This window comes from Electrona antarctica, assembly GCF_951216825.1.
Source record: "Electrona antarctica genome assembly, chromosome: 2".
NCBI classification, from domain to species: Eukaryota; Metazoa; Chordata; class Actinopteri; order Myctophiformes; family Myctophidae; genus Electrona; species Electrona antarctica.
This window is the reverse complement of record NC_136807.1, coordinates 26080490-26097905: the sequence shown is the minus strand read 5'-3', so window position 1 is coordinate 26097905 and position 17416 is coordinate 26080490. Positions and strand designations below refer to the sequence as shown.

At 40.8% G+C, this 17416-nt stretch overlaps 1 protein-coding gene across 3 annotated transcripts; it reads left to right on the top strand.

The window, feature by feature from the left end:
• The first annotated feature begins 1229 nt into the window (after nucleotides 1–1229).
• Nucleotides 1230–17103, top strand: LOC306943644 (rho-related GTP-binding protein Rho6-like). Of its 3 annotated transcripts, none has more exons than XM_079530125.1 (6): nucleotides 1230–1295; nucleotides 2754–3170; nucleotides 3401–3488; nucleotides 12521–12630; nucleotides 13401–13535; nucleotides 14693–17103. In XM_079530125.1, exons 2-6 carry the CDS (start codon nucleotides 3051–3053, stop codon nucleotides 14936–14938), a joined length of 699 nt encoding a protein of 232 aa, XP_079386251.1. In that variant the 5' UTR covers nucleotides 1230–1295; nucleotides 2754–3050; the 3' UTR covers nucleotides 14939–17103. The 3 variants fall into 3 exon arrangements, with proteins under 3 accessions (XP_079386251.1, XP_079386253.1, XP_079386252.1); XM_079530127.1 differs by having other exon boundaries at nucleotides 1258–1381; XM_079530126.1 differs by lacking the exon at nucleotides 1230–1295 and having other exon boundaries at nucleotides 1974–3170.
• The last annotated feature ends 313 nt before the right edge of the window (nucleotides 17104–17416 follow it).

Here is a 17416-nt window from a genome sequence, read left to right as displayed (position 1 = left end):
CCCTGTGTTTTAGTAAAGAGGTTGTTTCCATTTATACCATGCACCACTCTGCATGCTCAAATAGGAGCGTTGTATAACACAGTGGTTCTCAAATAGTAGATATGCAAGCTCACAGTGTGGCACACCTTTAGAAAATGTTTAATTATTTAGAATTCGTAACACATATCTTGATTATCTTTGCTTCTGGTGGTCCCTGACACAAACCACTGGTATACCATAGCATACATAGCCTACATACATATTTATCTTTAAGTTACATTATACAGTACAGGTATATATTGTATAAAGGGGTATCGTGTGCATGCGGACAACATGGGTGCCGTGTCGTTAGTCAGAAGGTTCCTTGTTCCGAAATTACTATCCCTATCTCTAATCCTAACCTAAACATAACCGCAAGCACGGGAGCAGTGCATGTTCGGACTAACGGGACTTCGGATCTATGGGTAGTTCCCACAACATGTGTGCACACTGCACAGAGCAAGTGCGAGAAAACTCCATTTGGCTCAGGAGGTTGTCTGGGATGGGGAAGGTCCCTGGTTCAAATCCCCCCTCCAGGCTTAGCATTGTGTCCTTGAACCAGACACTGATCCCATGCAACCACTCCCTGGGCACTAACGGTATTAATAGTGGCTACTGCTCCTAAAAGTTTAGGATGGGTCACTGTGCAGAGGTTGCAATTTTTGTTATGTGCAAAGGTATTATATAGGAGCACAATGGAAACAAGTTCCCAGTTCCCACAGGCCATTTTGGATGTTATCCATATATATGAACCTTTATTGAGAAAAGGATATCCGTTTGAGATGTATCATCTCGTTTTTGATGGGGTCCAACAACATACAGCAAATACAGAACAATACAACAAATAACTTCATGCATACATAAACGTAACATAATAAAGGACAAAACAAACAAAAAGGCTCTCCTAAAACTAGCCACTCCCACCCCACCTAATCACCCGCAACATAGTATCAATAAATCAATATATTCATGTAATGATATAAGATGTAAAGATGATGAACATACACCGGAATCCAAAGACAGGCCAAAAACCATAACAGACATGCAATGTCCCCTCAGTGGGAATCCCCTCTGCCAGTGGGCCTAATCAGCCTAAACCCCCTCACCTGTGCAATTTCCAGCCTCTGCCTCAGCCAATTGATTGCCATGGCAACCCCACACCTGACAATTGATTACTTAACCAGTCCACTTTTCACAGTCAGTTTGCCCTCTTCAGACATACACAGGCAGATATAACAGAGCTCTCCACGACACAGACAGACAGACAGTTAAAACAGGTGCTATGACAAGTTGACAACGGGTATTATTAGGTTCCAAAGTTGCATCGTTCTCAAGTAGGCTGGTGGTGGCCGAGCACGTACAGGTCTAGCTCCTATTTCACATTGCAACGTTATACATGTTGGAAAGGGTATAAAGCTTTTTGAAACAAATAGCAGAAATCTTTTGCATTCACTTTTGGGACAATTAGAGCAGCATTTTCCCCAAAACGATTTAAAATGGTATACTAAAAGATTTCAAATGTGTTTACAGGTAATAGCTCTGCTTATATGCAAAGCAGGTCAGACGTCAACTCAAATTCAATAGTTGTAAGACTAGCCCTGCAATTCTCAACCTGTGGACCACTGGTATTAGCCTGGTTAATAAACCAGACCGAATCAGCCGTTGGCAAAAAAAAGTTGCCTACCAGCGGATTACGGTCTGGCGAGGCTCAGTAGCACGCCTCTTTCCTACAGCAGAGAACAGGTCGGACCAATCGGGACACGGTATGCAATATAGGCGGGCTTTGGTACAGTGACGTTCAATGCTTGAGACCTTTGACTGACAGTAGCTCTGACCAATTGCGTCAAAGAGAAAATGTTCCCCGGGAAATGAAATCCAAGTGGAGCCAGCCCAGACTGATATACCGCGACAGTGTTGTGTGATATTAGTCTGGTTTATTAGCCAGGCTACACTGGTATGGGCCCGCTGTCATGCTGTGAGGATATTGCAATTAAGTGCATGCAAATTTATTTACAAATTCACCCACTGTCTCCTTTTGTCCAGTAGGCTATGTGAGAAAATGGTAAATGTGTTATGTATGTGTGCCATCTGTTTTTGCTTATTAGGACTTGGTATGTGTAATTGTTGCGAGTTGCGACATACTGTCAGATTAGATTACTCTTTATTTGTCCCAGAGGGAGATTTATTGTCCACACATAAACACACTAGCATATAAAACAGCTACATACCCATTACACATAGAATCTCAAGGAACATCCAGGCTTCCTCACATAGCAACACTGTCAGCAAGGTAGTTAAATTAAGACCTGAGGCCGATTCTAAAATGCTTTCTAAGTTTTTCAAAAAATGTCCAAAATAGCAGATGTAGTAAGCTGTATATCTGCTAATTTAGAATAGCCAACTCTAAAATCTAAAATGACACAGATGCTTTCCCGATTTAGATGGGTTATTATTACTTCTATGACAGAGTAGACTAAACTCCTGTAGTGTTACATTTTGGGTATTTTTACTAGCCGTTTCGTAGATGGTCAATATTTTTGAAGAAGCACAGACAGACAGACAGACAGACAGACAGAGGGAGACAGTCAGTCACCATGCAGTGCCACCACCATCTTATTCTTGGCCAGACGATCCTATCTACAACGCCCCGCCCCGCCCCGCTCTGTACCTATAGCGGGGACGCTCATTGGCTGGAGGCGCCTGTATAAAGTTCCGCAATGTCTCTGTTCATTTAGGTCAGTGAGTAGAGTTCTTGTCGTCGCTTCTGTGGTTGGATCAGCATTCATTCAGCACCACTGAGGAGGACAGCACCACCACACATAGCTACATGCAGTCAGAGGCGGAGATACAGCGCCGCACTGCTCGTGAGAGGAGAGCCCACCACTGACTGACTGGCTGACTGACTAACTGAGGCATCGATATCATTGCTCATTGGCTATCTGAGGATCGAATCGAAAAGTCTAATTTTAATAATTCTGACTGTCCTTTTTGGCCGCGATAGTATATAGTCCAGTTTCTGTTGCTTCTTCATAATGAAGGAAAGAAGAATTAGCCAGCCCTTTGTAGCGAGGTGTAAACTAGTGCTCGTCGGGGACGTCCAATGCGGTAAAACCGCAATGTTACAAGTATTGGCAAAGGATTCCTATCCAGAGGTAGGTTTATGTTTTATTTTATATATTTGTAGGTAGGCTAAATAGCTGTAATAAACAATTTCCGATAACGTGACACTACTATAGTAGGATAATGGGTGGATGATAGTATACAGCAGACATCATTTTAAAGTTTTAGTTAGTCTGTCATTTTCTTGTAAAGTGAAATAGGCCTACAAATCATGAACGCTCCCATGCAGGCATCCTAAACTCATTGCATTGTCCATCCATAGACGTATGTACCTACGGTTTTTGAGAACTACACCGCCTGTCTGGACATTGAGGACCAGCGTGTAGAACTCAGCCTTTGGGACACATCAGGTGAGGATCATAGGCTACTCGGTCTCCTAGTGTCAAACTCAAAAATGTCCTTTTTGGTCCATCAGAGTTAAATGAATTAAAAAAAATTGTATTAATTAATGGGTGCGAGAAGAGTGCGCACCTCTACTGCGTAGGCCTATGCCTAAAACGATTGGATAGGCTACAGGTTTTCTAGCAATCTTTAGCAATTACAGAAATATTAGACCTAAACTGTGAAATGTTCTGAACATTTCACAATGCAGATCATGTTCTAATCGCGTATACTTTACATTAATAATTGTTTTCCAAATTCCACATTTTTGTAACACTTATTTGGAGCAAATTTTACATGGAGATGCTTGCACACTCATTATTTTGCTGGTGGGGTTAATTAATGTTGTGTATTGTGACCACCTCTCACAACAAGTAAGACGTGTAAACACACAGACAGACAGTTTTGGCCAGCTTCTATAGTTAGTGCTCACTTCGTTCGCAATAACCCGACATTGTAAGGATAGGACCCCCCTCAAAAATGTGGGGGGAAAAAAGTAAAATAAATATAAGCCCAGCTATTTAGCTTTTCTTTCTCCACATGGTCTAATATAAGTAAAAAAAAAAAATCAAGCCTAGTAGGCCTAAGCCAAGCCTAAGCCTATATAATTTATTTATTTATTTAAAAAAAATCAATAAAAGCCTTAGTGACAGGACGCTGTGGTTGTGCTCAACCAGGAAAGATCAGAAGGCAGATTCAGGAACATTCTGACTTTAAAGAGTTAAAGGTAGCTACTGTGAAACCCATCAGTTTACCCTTCCCAACCTCCAGACAATGCAATCAGCCATGAGTTGGTAAACAAGTGCAAATGAAGGTCTATCGCCTCTATTGTGTCTTACTGTCTTGTTATCTTTGCAGAGACTGGCTTTTAGTGTTCTTGGTGTTTCTGTTGATCCAGTTACAGTATTGTTCTGCTGTTTAGCACCTTGGTGAGAGTCTACATTTTGCCTGGCTTTGGCAAGGCAGCACAGAGTCACAATTCAATTCAATTCAAATGGGGCTTTATTGGCACGAGAAAACATACGTTTACATGGCCAAAGCAGATGTGAAATCTGAAAACTAAGAAAAGTATTCACACTTAAAAGGTAATAAAGGAATGTGTAAACAGAGCTGTCACACTCACATCTTGCAACTTAGACAAAACTAGCTTACGAAACCATTACAATTGTGTCTTTGCTGTTAGAAATAGTTTATTAGTATTAATAGTATTAGTATTAATAGTAATAGTATTATGTAATGTAAGCAAGGATAACAGATTTTAAAACAAATAGCAGTATTTCAAGATTTTGCAGTCACTGGCCACAATGGTTGAGACAAATAGCAGCAACTTTCTTTTAAATATTTCAGTAAAAATGTTGAATTGCCTTCTGTTCTCAAAGTAACGATGTGATTATTCAATTCACCACAGGCCAGATAGACCATGTCTCGACCTCTTTTATCTACACTGTTTTACACCAAACCTAACGCTCTGCAGTGAGATGGACTGCTTTTTACATTAATAATTCATAAGCACCACCACCACCAGCCCCCCGTTTTTAACATTCCACACAGCTCCCAAACCCCAGCATTAATTTGGAATGCAGCAGTGCTGTTGTAGCCTATTCCGAAGACTTGTGATATTGTGGCCAATTCTAACCACATATGTACCCTTAGTACTAGCGTCCCTATTTGGATCATGTAATGGGCGAACATGCTGCGAAATTAGCCAATCTACAAGCTCGCAATGTGTTGCTTTGTGATCGTGTTTTTTCGGCAAAGAGATTTGTTGTTCAGGGAACAAAGTATAGACCCCTGGAGAACCTTGGTCAAGTGAAGTAGGCTATATAGAGTTTAACACATTACTGCCAGGTATTAATTCATTAATTCTTCCACCACTGCCAGTGTTTTTCAGTGAAGACCCTTATTTTGACTTGAGCCGGAAGTAAAAAACAAACAAACAAAAGAAAACGCTGTGTAGAGTGACGGACGATTGTCTTTTCTTTCACAATATAAATCAGGTCACACAAAAGTATCAAAAGTAGCAGATATGCAAGCTCAAAATGTGTTTTGATAGAATTTTCGAAATCCTACAGGATCCTATTGGATATTTTGACTAGGGGAGATAGTCTCTTCACTCAGAACAAAGGTTACAAAGTAACCGAATGATATGTAAGATTATGGTCTTCTTTGGAGCAAATGTTGTGATAATGCAGGGTCAGGTAAAAATAGATCATCAACATTGGTTGTTCTTCCTGGTACCCTTTAAACTCATTAACCCTATAATTACCCTAATTAGACCTCATTCATTAACATTACACATACATCTATAATAACTACCTATCAGGGAAACAAACGCCTGTGATTTCCAAGGCTAGGGAAACATTGATAAGCAGGAACTTGCACTTTATTGAAGCAATATATATTTTAAGACTATAGTAGATATCATCAAAACATTTGTAATATTTTGAAGTGGCTCTTATGAAATTGTGTTGTGAATAGTAAGGAGACATATCAATATACAAATATAATGCAACTATGAATTGACCTGCTGACACAGTGACTCTCTCATACATACAGTATCTATCTATAAATGCACAAATACGTCTGTACGTGTGTACAGCTGTAATGCACGTAACTTGAGAACCGTTCGCCCCACCGTCTTCAAATTCGACACACGTGTTCCACACCCCCACAGGGAGTGCAGTGCCTGGCGGCGAGTCGGTCGGACCCACGGTTGTCCAGAACCGCCACAAAAGGCCTCTGCCCGGGCTCTGGACAGGGCCCTTGTCCAGGCTCCTTACTGTATATGGATCTGGCCTGATCTGACGACAAAAATCTGTATCTGCATAGACTCCATATTTGGGCATGTCTGACAAATAACTCCATATATGGGCATAAAAAGGACACATACTGTACATAATAACTGGGTGGGGCATGCATTTCCAACTTGCATCGTCGAGTCGGTCAGATACACGGTTGTCCGGAACCACCACAAAAGGCTCTGGTCAGGCTCTGAGAGTGGACCTCACCTGTACATTCCATGACGTCACATTGAGATTAGGCAACACACTTCATATCTCCAACTTCCATCGTTACTGACTCGGTGCTCTACAGCCTAGTTGGTCTACTTTGGAAGAATTACGTAAACCAATGTTTCTCAAAGTGCGGTCTGGGGGCCCCAGCAAACGTATACGATAATATAGCATAAAAAAATCTAATTTCTTTCTGACCACTTTAACCCTATTTTATGCTTCAGCTATTCAAAAACATGAGAAAAAAACGTGAGCTTGTAGATTGGCTATTTTATTATCTGTGAAAAATTGCAAAAAATTTAATAATTTTGAACAAATATTCTCTTATGGGGATCAGTTCATATCACAAAATATTTTCAAATTGGGGTCTCGTGGCCAAATTCATAATTTGGTGGTCCTTGACATACATGTCTGAGAACCACTGACCACTAAACAATTTATCAATAAAGAAAAACCAAAACAAGTAGGATAGCTTTCATAACAGCCAAGGCATTCTGGGTAGAGGAAGCAGGACTCTGCCAGTTGGCCAGAGCTTGTTGCACAGGGATGAGGGTTGCCTCGCACACGGGGGGTGGAAGTGTGTGTGTGCGTGTGTGTGTGTGTGTGTGTGTGCGCGAGCACATGTTATTTTTGACGACTGCAAACAGAAGGCACAACGGAGGGATACCAAGCAAGGAAGACATGCATGACCTGCCCACAGCCTCACACTGTGCACTGACCAAAAACGAAAACAGACATTATTATGTAAAAGAAACTGCTACCAGATTTAGCGTCCCTATTGTCTTAGCCCTTAACTTAAGACCTGAGGCTAATTCTAAAAAACAGTTTTCTGAAAAACCTATGTTGCTATATCAGTGGCACTAAAACCTTTTCATGCCAAAATGTTATGTATTTGGCCGCCAACCCTATATCTATATAGAGATGTGTGTATACAGTATATATAAGATATTCCATAAATGGTAGATCTTCAAGATCATAGCACTGCACGCTTTCCTGGATTATATGGGATAATGGGCAAACAACGCGTTGCATTTTGGCTTGTAGATAAGCTATTTTTATTTATTTTAAGATATTTTTGGGGCTTTTTGCCTTTATTGATGTATGTATGTAGACAGGAAACGGGGAGACAGATGGCTTGTTTCCATTAGGCTCCTTATGTACTCAATTCACAGAGGGCAGTCATCTCCCAAGAGAAAATATGACATAAGATTCATTCATTTTCACCACATACACACAAAATACATGCCACTCTCCACGTTTATGTTGATTCTCTCTTCATCATTTCAATCATAGACAGAGTATTTTTGCCATTCGTCTCTGTCGGGTGGAAACATCATATGTCCAAAACTGTTACTTTTCAGGATTCAAATTCAGAAACAGCAAAAGTAGCAGATCAACAGGCTTGAAAGGCGTCGCTTTGCGCCGTGTTTCAAGCTTGAGGCTCTGCTAGTTTTGATGCTTTTGTGATGTTTTAGTCGAGTATGATCAAGTAGGGCATTAATTTAGGAATATGCAAAAAGTTAGAATACAATTTAGGCATTTAGCAGACGTTCTTAATCCAGAGTAATTTAGGAACGATACAAGGTAATACATCAAATACATCATAAATAGTCATCATAGTCATGTATGTGCAGTGAAGCTATGAGTATACAGTACATTATAGAGTGCTACGTCTACATAAAATGCTATGTTATGAATCTAATAAAATGCTAAATTATAAATCTATCTTACATAAGTTTAGCCTTTGCATAAATATAAGGACGTCGAGGCTAGTGCTACAGCAAGTGAATATGGAGATAGTAACTTTAAGGTTCCTGCCCTGACAGCAACTCATTAATGGTTAATTCTTGTGTCCTTTTCCTCGGATGGTTTGCTCCAGACAGTTCAGTGGGTTCATGTGATGTGTTGTGTAATGGAGAGATGCTGCAGCCTCATTTAAATGCTGTGGTACAATGGTGTCACATGTTCACTTCTGTTTTTGGCAAGCGATACCGTTCGCATGATGGAGTGTAAACTTTGAAAGCATACAGTATGTTGTACGTTTGTTTTCTGTACAGGTTAAAAACTAAAGAAGGGTAAAAAACCTGTCCTTATTGTACACAACGTAAGCAACGTAGCTGCAGCTGATCATCATTAATTATGGGTGTGTTCGATTTATGTGTGCCAATCCTTTCTTAAGTTTCTTGTGCCATAGCCAGACATATTTTTTTTACTTTGCTAGTGTGATCGATGCCCATTCAGAACATATCTGTTCAGTTATGCAACCTGTTGCATACAAGCTTTATGTGTTGTCAGAGACCCATTCATTATCATCATAGTACTTAGTTGGAGGCCAGTCTATGGTGTCAGTACTGTGATGTCATATTGATGATGACATCAGGGATCTCTATATATGGGGTTTTGTGAATTTATAGATATTTTTGAGGTGCGCTAGCCTCTCTTAGGTCCAGCTTTGAGGGTGTGTGTAAACACAAACATTGCGTAAGCACAAACCTTGAAGACGAAGGTGAGGACGCAAATTCTGATTGGCCGGAATGAGATGATGTATGTACGATGATAAGAGCGCCCCTCACTTCACACAGGTGTGATTTTTAGAAAGCTGCTGATCTGACCGGGAACTGTACTCCATCTGGTCCTCTGCGATCATGAGACTCACTCTTCGCGATGGGCGTGGTTTTGATGTTATAATTCTGTGAGGTTAGGGTAAGGGTTAAGGTTAGGTTTAGGCATAGTTTTTGTGGGTTAAGGTTAGGGTTAGGTTTAGGCATATATAGCCACGCCCATCAGGTGTGGCTATAAGCTCCGGGAAAGAGGTAGTCCCCCTCTGCGATACACAAACCAATTTAGCCAAAAGTCGACTGGTCAGACAAGAAAAAGCGAAAAGTGAAAGAGAGAACATGCAGAAAGACATTCATAAAATTGGTAATCGTATTTGGATAGCAGGAGCATTCTCATTGGATTGACGTTGATCTGTATTTGTTCAAAGAAGCCCACTAAAGCAGTCGCATGATTGTCAAAATTCAGATCTGATGTGTGCTGTACATTCTCTCTGTCTCTGTGTCAGTCAGTGTCTGGTTATTAGAGTTGTACCAGTATCGTAATAGCTGCCAATACTGCCTGAAATTCTGGCATCAGTATCGGAAGTATCTAAATCTGATAGCATGTAATTTATGGTAAAATTAATGGTAAATGGTGCATTAATGCATTTTATCCAAAGCGCTTTACATAAATTGTGAAATTTATCACATGATGTCTCATTTACAGCAGGATTTTGAATTCAGTTTGCTACAGTATAGACTGCTAATCTGCTAGCTTGGCTGATATGCAATTGTTTGACCTGCTTATTATATCCTTGTTCTTTTTAGGAAGCTACTGTAGGCATATAGTTGGCTCCCTGTCAGAGTAGGAAATTAGCCACTTACTTGGAATTCTTTAGAAGCTAATAATGACATGTCCAAAATAGACATGCCATTACCATCATGTGTGTGTGTGTGTGTGTGTGTGTGTGTGTGTGTGTGTGTGTGTGTGTGTGTGTGTGTGTGTGTGTGTGTGTGTGTGTGTGTGTGTGTGTGTGTGTGTGTGTGTGTGTGTGTGTGTGTGTGTGTGTGTGCGCGTGCGTGTGTGCGCGCAAGAACAAAACACAATAGAGAACAGACGGACATCCTCTCACTCTCGTTTTAGCACAGCATACTTCCTGTGAGTTAAGAGGGTCACACATAGTTGTGTGATTTATTAAAACGCAAGAACAAATCTGCTTATTCCTTCACAGGAGTATGCTCTGCTCTTAATAGGACAGCATTTGCACTACACTACGATCAGAGCAATGGTATTTAATCATGTACAGTATCATTATCTTATAGTGTAAGTATATTGTCTCTGTCAGGCAGAATCCATATGTCCTTGATCACACTACAACATCACGCAAAAGTAGCAGATCTGCAAGCTCAAGCTCTCACTTTAGAGATTGTAGATCTGCTACTTTTGCTATTTTTGAATTTGAATTCCGAAAAGTAACAGTTTTGGACATATGAGGTTTCCACCCAGAAGAGACGATATAAATAAGAGACAGCCTGGTAATGGCACATAACTCTTTTGCAGCTGCTTTCTCTTGTTATTAATGAGCATCATTTCTAACGGTGTCACTCGCCTAAAATAGGCTGGTGATCTTGTAGATTGGCTATTTTTGGCAAGCGACAGCATCGTACAACAGTATCAGGCTGTAGAGAGTAGACCCACCTGCATCTAACTGTCTAAATCTAACCTTATCTCTTGAGACAATCGTAGCAATATTGTGCTTTTAACAATCTGGCAGCATGAGTAATATTGTCAGCTCAGTCAACTCACACCACTATAACCACATACTGTATGCTTTGTTGATGGGGTTCCCCAGGGGTCTATACTTGGTCCCTCCTTTCCCTCCTCTAGTCTACACTAAATCTCTTCGAAAATGTCCTATCTCAATCATAGCCGAACTTCAGTTCATTTTACTCTCCGATGTCAGGCTACAAGATGCAAAATCAGCCTTAATCTTTTTTTTAGGATGTGTTTTGTTTTACTCCAAAGTATGCGGCATAATAAAGCCAAAACTGAACAGTAATGTTTAAACAGTCTTCCGTGACCATAACACAGAGATCTGTCTCTGATCTCACCTCTCATCGAGTGGGATTTCCGACTCAAACAGAAGATGTGTAGTTAGTTATGTTGCTGTTAAAAAGAAGCAAAGCTTCACTGAGGACATGGTGAAATGATGTTCCCTCTTTTATCAGTTGTGTACAGTTGTGTTGTGCTTGAACCGTGAGCATGTGTGAGCAGAATGCTTGATGGGTTTATACTGCCTACCGTTGTAGCTGCCATGGTTACCAGTTTGGGCGGTGGGGAGGGCTGGTCAGAGAAAGACCTGTTATGCACATATTCTGGCAACTTCTAAGTGACTACATGATGCTCTTATGGTGTTTGTACATATTGTATAGTTCCTTTCCACATGGATAACATGCTTGTTCTATATAAATCACATTAACCTTGGCGTCCTTATTTTGCGCATTTTGTTTATCTATAAGCTCAGAATGCGTCACATCGTGTGAGCTGGTAAATTGCCTATCTCTGCTGGTACAGTAGCTGTTTGGCCAAGTATAGGCTATCATCTTTGTTGCGTGGAAACCTCATATCTTTCTTTTAATATTTTATTTAACTGTCCTTCATATTTGAAACGGCGTCTCCATATACACCAAGATATCCACTTAGACATAATACAATATCCCTATTTTATTGTTCCTCAAATCCTTTCTGAAGTTGGACGCAGGTCATTCCACTACAAAACTCCATTTGACTGGAACGATCATCCTCTTTCGCTAAGATCTGTTGCCTCTCTTGGCCACTTCTAACCTGACTCCGCCAGATGGGGCAGCAGAGAGTACACTGGGTTGAGGGGGGAACCCAGTGTACTCTCTGCTGCCCCATCTGGTGGAGTCAGGTTAGGCCACTTCAGGACCTCCCTTAAATATTCACATCTCGAAACAACCTGTTCACTTTTGTAATACTGCTAGTGCTACAAACTGTATGTTGATTCAGGTCATTGTACTGTATTCTCCATATCTTTGTTTTAAATGAGTTGAGGGCTGGGGGTGTGTGGGAGAGGGTGATCAAGCTAACTTAAATAAAACCCTCTAAAATAGTGCTTCACATTCACTGCCAGGTGTTTATTTATTAATCCTTCCAAAACCACCCGAGACGTGAACCGGATGTAGGGAAATGTGTGTTGTGACGGACAGTTGTCTTTTCTTTCACCCGGAAAATAAATGTGGTGACCGCGATCGCCGGTTCTTTTGTTATGGGCTGCTGATTCTGGGAATCTGGGAAAAGAATCTGACATAAAAAAGCAAAAGCTGTCAATGGCAGGGAATGTGCTAGTTAACTAACTTTCCAAACCAGCACACTCTCTTGGAATTTCTTATTGAGTCTTTAACCCCTGCTTTGTGTGTGTCTCTGTGCAGGTTCTCCCTACTACGACAACGTCAGGCCGCTGTGCTACAGTGACTCAGACGCAGTGCTGCTGTGCTTTGACATCAGCCGTCCAGACACAGTGGACACTGCACTGAAGAAGGTATGTGGAAACCAGTGGTGGAAAGTAACTAAGTACATGTACTCAAGTACTGTACCTATGTACAATTTTGAGATACTTTGACTTTACTGGAATATTTCCAATCTTCAATACTTCTACTCCACTGCGTCTCAGAGGCAAATATTGTACTTTTACTAACTAACTACTAATAATTATTACAAAGCATACATTAACCACTTAACCCCTATTAAAGTACATTTTGATTATCCAGACTTTTACTTTACTTTTTCTACCACTGATGGAAACAACCACCACGTCACACTACATCTCTACTTGACTTGACATCTCTACTTGATCCCTTTCTCCACCAGTCGTAGACGTGACTTTTGATTGATAGAATACTTTATTAGCCAAAAATGTAAACGGCACGTGATGCAGTAAGACATTAAAGCTAAATAAAACATTAAAGTAAAAAAAAAAAGAAGAAAAAAATATAAGACGACTCTGATTATAATACGAACCCCATTTTTCAAGAATAATTTGTGGAAAAAGAACCTTGATGTAAAATGTTCTAGTCCCCGATTATAATACGACCCCGTTTTTTAGGATACCGGTATTTCCATTGGAAAAAAACGTAGTCTTATATACAGCACAATAGGGCACTATGATATATACAGTATAATGTAATGCCAATGCTCTTGTACTGTGTCCAAGAGTATTGGTGTGTCCAAGAGTATGTTCATTGTTGTGTGTAATTGTATGGTTTTTAGTCCACAATAAAGGCATTCATTCATTCATTCATTCCCTTACAGTGGAAGGCTGAGATCCTGGATTTTTGCCCAAACACAAGGATCCTGCTGATCGGCTGCAAGACAGACCTTCGCACAGACATATGCACGCTCATGGAGCTGTCCCATCACAAGCACACGCCTGTCTCCCACGAGCAGGTTTGTCTCATGAATGATTACTCTTCCTTTCCCTGCATGTCTTATCTCTCTGTTGGCCCTTCGAATTTCTCTTAATAAAAATAAATCTACCAGTAAGTCAGTCCGTTTATAGGATAATAATGGATTTCGTGATATGTCTAAGTGCAGTTCAAGACTGCTAACTTCACCAAAATGTGGAAAGATTTTCTTGAATGTTGTCTCTGTGGAAACCTCCAGTCCAAAACGTACTTTTCAGGAAAAAAGTTGAAGATCTTCGGATCTGCTACTTTTAATGCTTTTGTGTGACACTGTGTAGCATGATCTATAAGGCCATTCATTTACGAATAAACACTACAAAGAATATGGAGATAAGAGGTTTCTGGCCGACAGTAACGATATGTAAATTTGAATGTATACTACTATCTGCCATTCTGTCTAGAGCCATATGTAAATGTTATATAGGTCCAGTTGCAAATTGCAGACAGATGCTTTTATGGTGGTTTTGAAGCAGTGTAGTGAGTCACACACTTTTTGATGGCTGTGGTAGAGCATTCCACATTTTGGTGGCATAATAATATAATGAATTCCCCATGTTTGTGCCAAATCTGGTGGGAATGATAATCTGCGTACAGGCTTTAGTTTAGACATACTATTGGTCCGACTGTCATTAGACCGACAACCTACCGCATGTTCGACCGCATGTCCGACCGTTGTTTCTGCCTGTTGTTCCGTCGGTGTGTCTAATCATCCCATTAATCTTCCCATAGAGATTTCCAAAAGTATTTATATCAATGTTGGTAAGCCTATAATAAAGCCATCCATGATCCTGGTGAATCATGATCGTAAACCGTTTGATTCTGTGAGGAAAAAAAATAAAAGAATAGATAGATAGACAAAGGGGATTTATATTATTCAAAATACCCTTTTCACTGAATCAAAGGTTTTATGGTGATGATTCACCAGGATCCTGGATGGCTTGATTCTAGGCTTAAAGTAATTTATAGAAATGTTTTTGGAAATCTCTATGGGAAAATGAATAGCCCTATTTTGAGTGGCACCACAAAATGGCAGCCACTGCTATGACCTATTCCAAGTTGCCTCTATACTCAGCCATCCCTGAGCCATCCTAGCCTAGAATAATGAGCATCACTATATGCTTTCTCGTCTCCTTGTCGCAGGGCTCGTCCTTGGCCAAACAGCTTGGAGCAGAGGTCTACCTGGAGTGTTCGGCCTTCACGTCGGAGAAGAGCGTCCACAGTGCGTTCCGCACTGCCGCCCTGGCCTGCATGAACAAGCTGCAGCCGGCCGTCAAGACCAGCCCTGTGCGCCGCCTCTCCAAGAGACTCCTCCACCTGCCCAGCAAGGCGGACCTGCTCTCCTCCACCTTCAGCAAGGACAAGGCTAAAGGATGCACCATCATGTGAATCGGAGCTTCCTTCACATGACTGGTAGAACTCTGCATGGACCCCTGTGGACTTTTGACTGGTTCCTGCAGTGGGAAGAGAAGGGGCGTGCAGGGGAAATAGGGAGGCATAATCTACAATTATTTTTTTATTCCTTTTTTCTTTTCTTTGTTATAATCGTGGAGAAGAAAGGAAATGAAGGGCAGAAAGCTGAAATCGAAATCTGGGGATGTAGCAATTATGTAGTCAACGCTCCAGCTGTAATTTAAAGAATCGTGTAGGCTTCTCTCTCCTCCCCAGCCTGACTGAAATACATCTTTATGGAGGCCACTGCTATCAATTCCATGACTTGCTACTGATGATATGCTGGTGTCGTTGTTCATCGCTGGCCATCAGTTCAGCTTGTGCTTCAGACTTAATTTTTAACTTGATAAATCGCATTCTTTGTCTGTTTTACTGTGAGAGACGGCTGATATTACCTCACTTCTGTTTTCTTCTCCAAGAGGAGAGATCAGATGTAATCATGTAAATTACATGCATTTCATTGCATTACTTCTTTGTTAAGAATGTGATTTCAGCTGAGTGAAAGTGAGACACTAGGATTGGGTACCTGGAGTGATGTGATTCAATGTAGGGGGATTTCAAACAGAGGTCCTGTAATGGTTGAATAATTACCATGTTGGCCCTTCACAGTAGGCCCATTTCTCTTAGGATATTAAATGTGTCTGTGTAGAATAGAGCGAGGCATGGGGCGCGGCAGGGAGATTTTGCAAAACATGGTGCGCTTTAGCGAAGGCAAAACACAGCATGCACATCAGAAGGAAGCGGGAAACGTGACTCAACTCTCACGTGGACTGCATACTGGGACAATAGACATCCAGGGCCATACACAGTGAAATCCTCAGTGTTCATTTAACTCAGAGAGTCCATTTGGTTACATTTGTACTCTACAAACTGTGGGTTAAAGAATGTATGAAACCCTGGTTTCAACCATGCCTGTTAGCTCATTGTTATAGAGCGTCGCAGTCCCGCCCCATTTCATGACGACGCCAGGCCCTGCAGGGAATAATTCCCAATGCATTTTTCCCATAGACATTTCAAAAAGTATTTATTTAAAGACCTTTTAAGCGTCGTACAAAGCCTTGTGACAAATCATGACAATAAACACTATTTTGGACCAAACAAATAATTACAAAGAAGAAAAACAAGAAAAAAAGTGTTGTAACCTGCCGTTTTCTTTTTCTTTAATGTTTTTTTTTGTGTCCTTTATTTTATATTCTGAACTATATTCTATATACTCTAAGGGACAGACAGTAGGCTGACAGGAAATGGGGGGGGGGGGGGTGACATGCAGTAAAGGCCGTTGGGATCGGGAGTCGAACCCACGGCACACTGCCAGACTGGATTACCAGCCAAGGTGCCTGGACCGCTGAGCCACGGCCCAGGTCAACCTGCCGTTTTCTTCTTCTTTCTAATTTGTCCGGCCCGAAAAATTGTGTTTGTTGTCATGATTTGTCACAACTCGAGTTGGCTTTGTACGAGGCTTAAAAGGTCTTTAAATAAATACTTTTTGAATTGTCTATGAGGAAAATGAACGGGGAATCATTTCCTGGGCCCTGGTAGGGGGCGGGACTGCGACGCTAGATACACGTCAGGCGTTAAACCAGCACTATGAAACTTTCCTCTTCTACCCCAGATTTGAACCCGGTGCTGCATTTTTTTTACCATTGAGCTAATATCCTGCTTGATCAGGGGATACATTTATTATTGTTATCATTATTTTTTGTAACTTTATTTATTGTTTTTTCGCATTATCATGTGGGCAGCAATAACAATTATGTCCTCAATCTAGACACAGGGGATCTAAATGTCTCAATAGAAGAGCAGAAGTTATATTTTATTAACATACTCTACCATACAGATTTGACAGAATTACATTTTATTCATTTAAAAAGAGTTGCATAGTTTTGCTTTAAGTTGAGCTGTCTCTCAATCTTTTTTAGGTTGTGCATGTGCATTGTCTTTCTTTTAACTTATTATGCTGTAACGCTGCTTCATGGATACCAGTGTCTGATACTTGTACCAGCAAAAAATGTTTTTGTATGTGCTCCATCCATGTACTACCACCTTGCTGGATTTATTTGATATGCTTAAGAGGGGAATAAAAAGTCCAAATAACAAGCTGATTTATGAGATAGATTGACCTCTATTAATCCTGCAGGGGGAGGGTGGGCAGTTTCAGTTTCACACTGCTGATGGCTGCTCAGGTGGTCATGATTTGCGGGGGGGGGGGGGGGGGGGTGGCTGTTGAAAGTGTCTTGCACAGGGAGGGACACTTGAAAAATGTATCTATACATCTACATTTTAAACACTGACTAGGTTTCTGTGCCATTACCCATGATGTCACTGATGCCATGATTCACAGCCTGGAAAAGAGCTGTCATTAATGCATAATAATAATAATAATAATAATAATAAAAAGAAAAGTCCTTCGGCTGA

Coding starts and splice junctions, on each gene's coding strand:
- LOC306943644 (XM_079530125.1), top strand. CDS start 3,051: ATGAAGGAAAGAAGAATTAGCCAGCCCTTTGTAGCGAGGTGTAAACTA. Junction 12,631..13,400: donor TGGACACTGCACTGAAGAAG/GTATGTGGAAAC, acceptor ATTCCCTTACAG/TGGAAGGCTGAGATCCTGGA. Junction 13,536..14,692: donor CGCCTGTCTCCCACGAGCAG/GTTTGTCTCATG, acceptor TCCTTGTCGCAG/GGCTCGTCCTTGGCCAAACA.